The sequence below is a fragment of the Microtus ochrogaster genome, linkage group LG1 (genome assembly GCF_000317375.1).
Source record: "Microtus ochrogaster isolate Prairie Vole_2 linkage group LG1, MicOch1.0, whole genome shotgun sequence".
NCBI classification, from domain to species: Eukaryota; Metazoa; Chordata; class Mammalia; order Rodentia; family Cricetidae; genus Microtus; species Microtus ochrogaster.
Window position 1 is genome coordinate 45,641,088 of NC_022027.1, and position 3,003 is coordinate 45,644,090.

The window sequence follows — 3,003 nt, forward strand, 5'->3', positions numbered from 1 at the left end:
GAAGGACACTGGCAAGTGATGGGCTGGACATGCAGACAGAAGGACACACAGACAGAAGGACACTGGCAAGTGGTGGGCTGGACATGCAGATAGAAGGACACTGGCAAGTGATGGGCTGGACATACAGACAGAAGGACACTGGCAAGTGATTGACTGGCCATGCAGAAAGAAGGACACTGGTAAGTGACAGGCTGGACATACAGACAGAAGGACATTGGCAAGTGACTGGCTGGGCACACAGACAGAAGAACACTAGCAAGTGGTGGGCTGGACATGCAGATAGAAGGAAACTGGCAAGTGGTGGGCTGCACATACAGACAGAAGGACACTGGCAAGTGATGGGCTGGACATACAGACAGAAGACAGAAGGACACTGACAAGTGGTGGGCCGGACATGCAGACAGAAGGACACGGGCAAGTGGTGGGCCGGACATGCAGACAGAAGGACACGGGCAAGTGGTGGGCCGGACATGCAGACAGAAGAGCGGTAATTTAGAAGTAAATGTCAGAATCTGTAATAGCTGTTGTAAATATCTTTGTAGTATATCGGGATCACTTCAGAAACTTGAAAATAATAATACAGTTGTGCCTAAGCCCCATTCCGAACCTACTCCATCAGAATTTGCAAATGTGAATCTAAGGCATTTAAATGTCTAGACCTGAAAAGGCTGGGTGGGGTGTATTGATATGGATCATGGTTGGTAGGCACTACTTGAAAGTAGGCAGGAAAACAGGAGCTCCATAGCAATGACACAGAGGAGGGCTGAGGTGAGAGACCGGTTACAGAAGCCCAACACTTGCTAATAAGATGTGTGAACAGGGAGGGATGGGGCGGGAGGGATGACTCAACACTTGCTAATAAGATGTGTGAACAGGGAGGGATGGGGCGGGAGGGATGACTCAGCAGCTGGTAGCACTTGTTGCTCTTGCAGACAACCCAGGTTTGATTCCCAGGACCCAGATGGTAACTCCTAGCCATCTCTAACTCCAGATCCAGGGGATCTGATGCCCTTCTGACCTCAGAGAGCACCAAGTACACACATGGTTCACAAACATAACTGCAGATAAAACACTCATACACATAAAATAAAGCTTAAAAATTAAGTAAATAAACCAAAAAACTTTAGAGGTCAAGAAGATGTGCACCTAGGATCTTGATGGAGAACGACGATACGCCCAAGGAGGAGAGGCAATCTGACATGAGCTGAGTGTGACGAGGAACCCGAGCACGTGAAGATACGAGCGGGACAGCAGGAGATGCTGACACTCAAGGACGTCAGCACAGAAACAACTTATACGTCAAAAGACAATGGAAACATACGCTAAGGCCAGACCTGCTCAGTAAAATGTGAGGCAATCTCTAATTCAGAAACAGAATTGAAGACAACAGCACGGTAGAAAAACAAGGCACACCGTAAACCAGGCCCTGAGATGGTTATTATGAAGACACGTTATTTCTCATTTCCCTCATTCTGCTTTAGAGAAGGTACACACCTCCATTGGTTGTGATGCCGCTTGATAGATGATCTTCATTGTTTGATTCACAAGCTTTTGATTCCATTCTAACTATTTTCTACCTCTTCTTAGAGATCTTGAAATGTGAGTGCCTCCCTCTTTGGATCCTTCAGTTCTTGTCTCTGAAAGACAAAATGTTCAGTTTTATTATAGTGTTATGTGGAAAAGCTCAGAGGTGAACAGGAACTGACTTTTAATGGTCTGGAAATTTTTCCTCCAGAAAAATATTTATGCATACAAAAGTATTTTACTGCTAAATAAAATGAGTATGCAAGTCAAATTTTGTTCTAAAACTTGATTTTAGGACCAAACGTGTTTTTATTTGTTTTATTTGTTTTGTCTGGACAGGATCATCTAGACAAAACAAGGTATCCTTGACTGGCTTGGAACTCGGCTCTGTACATCAGGCTGGCCTTGAATCTCAGAGGACCTGCCTGCTTCTGCCGCATTAGTGCTGGGACTAAAGATGTGCTCCACCACGCCCAGCCTCCAAAGGGTTACTACAGATAAACTAAAATATAAAGAGTAATATTTCAGTTATTCTGTTAACTAGTGCTCTGATTGGGGGCAGGTAGGCTTTCAAGTCCCTTATAAAATTACATTGCTTCAAATCAGCAAATTAGATGTCATTAATAAAAGCTGAGAAACCTTTGTGAAAAAAATATTGTTTACAGTTTTGTATTTGGTCAAGAGGGTGCTTCTAAGTTTGGAAAACAATGGTGGCCTAATTCCAAATTTCTCCTTATTTTCATTCAAACAAGCACCCAGTCAAGATGGAAAACCAACAAAACTATGTGTGTATTCTACACTGTCAATACCCTCAAGACAGAATACCTTCAACTGTCTAGAAATAGAGGGTTTCTCCCTCCCAAGACAGGCCCCACCATCTGGTTGGGAAAGAGCAGAGGTGAGCCAGACACTGACGGTCAGACCAGTGCATTCCTGCCGTCAGACAACAGAAGCCAAAACACTGAGCCCAGACTGGTCAAGTTTCCTCCACCAAACAAATAACATAAAAATTATTCCATGACACTCCAAGGTAAACATTGGAGTACCATGTATATAAACATAAACTCAAACAAATATATACACCTTTGTAAATGATAAAATAACTTTAAAATAAACAGTAAAGACACAGTACCAAATAAACAGCAAATATAAGACACCTAATAATTATAGACAATACAGTAATGTAACTAGTAGGTGACAGAACTTTAATCAAATGGCAGCCATGACGCTAAGTTTGAGGAGACCACGCTGCTCTGTGAGCTTTAATGTAGCTGGTCACAGGTCATTACCCCCGTGCCCTCCACCCCATGAAAAAGAGTGGAAAGGGTTAGCTCAGTGGGTAACGTGCATACCTGGTAAGTACAAGGCCCTGGATTAAACCCCAGGACCACACAGCCCCCAGGCCAGAGTAAGACCACAGCACAGGGGTGGGGTATTTTTATTTAAACAAGAGTTAATAGCCGGGCGGTGGTAAGCGCA

At 43.9% G+C, this 3,003-nt stretch overlaps 1 protein-coding gene across 1 annotated transcript in view; it reads right to left on the reverse strand.

Moving 5' to 3' along the window:
- Positions 1 to 3,003, reverse strand: part of Ccdc158 (coiled-coil domain containing 158) — a 63,919-nt gene that overhangs the window by 58,701 nt on the left and 2,215 nt on the right. The window contains exon 2 of the mRNA XM_026785029.1: positions 1,495 to 1,637. Coding sequence (XP_026640830.1) covers positions 1,495 to 1,561 — 67 coding nt within the window. The 5' untranslated portion in view covers positions 1,562 to 1,637. The remainder of the gene's footprint in view (positions 1 to 1,494; positions 1,638 to 3,003) is intronic.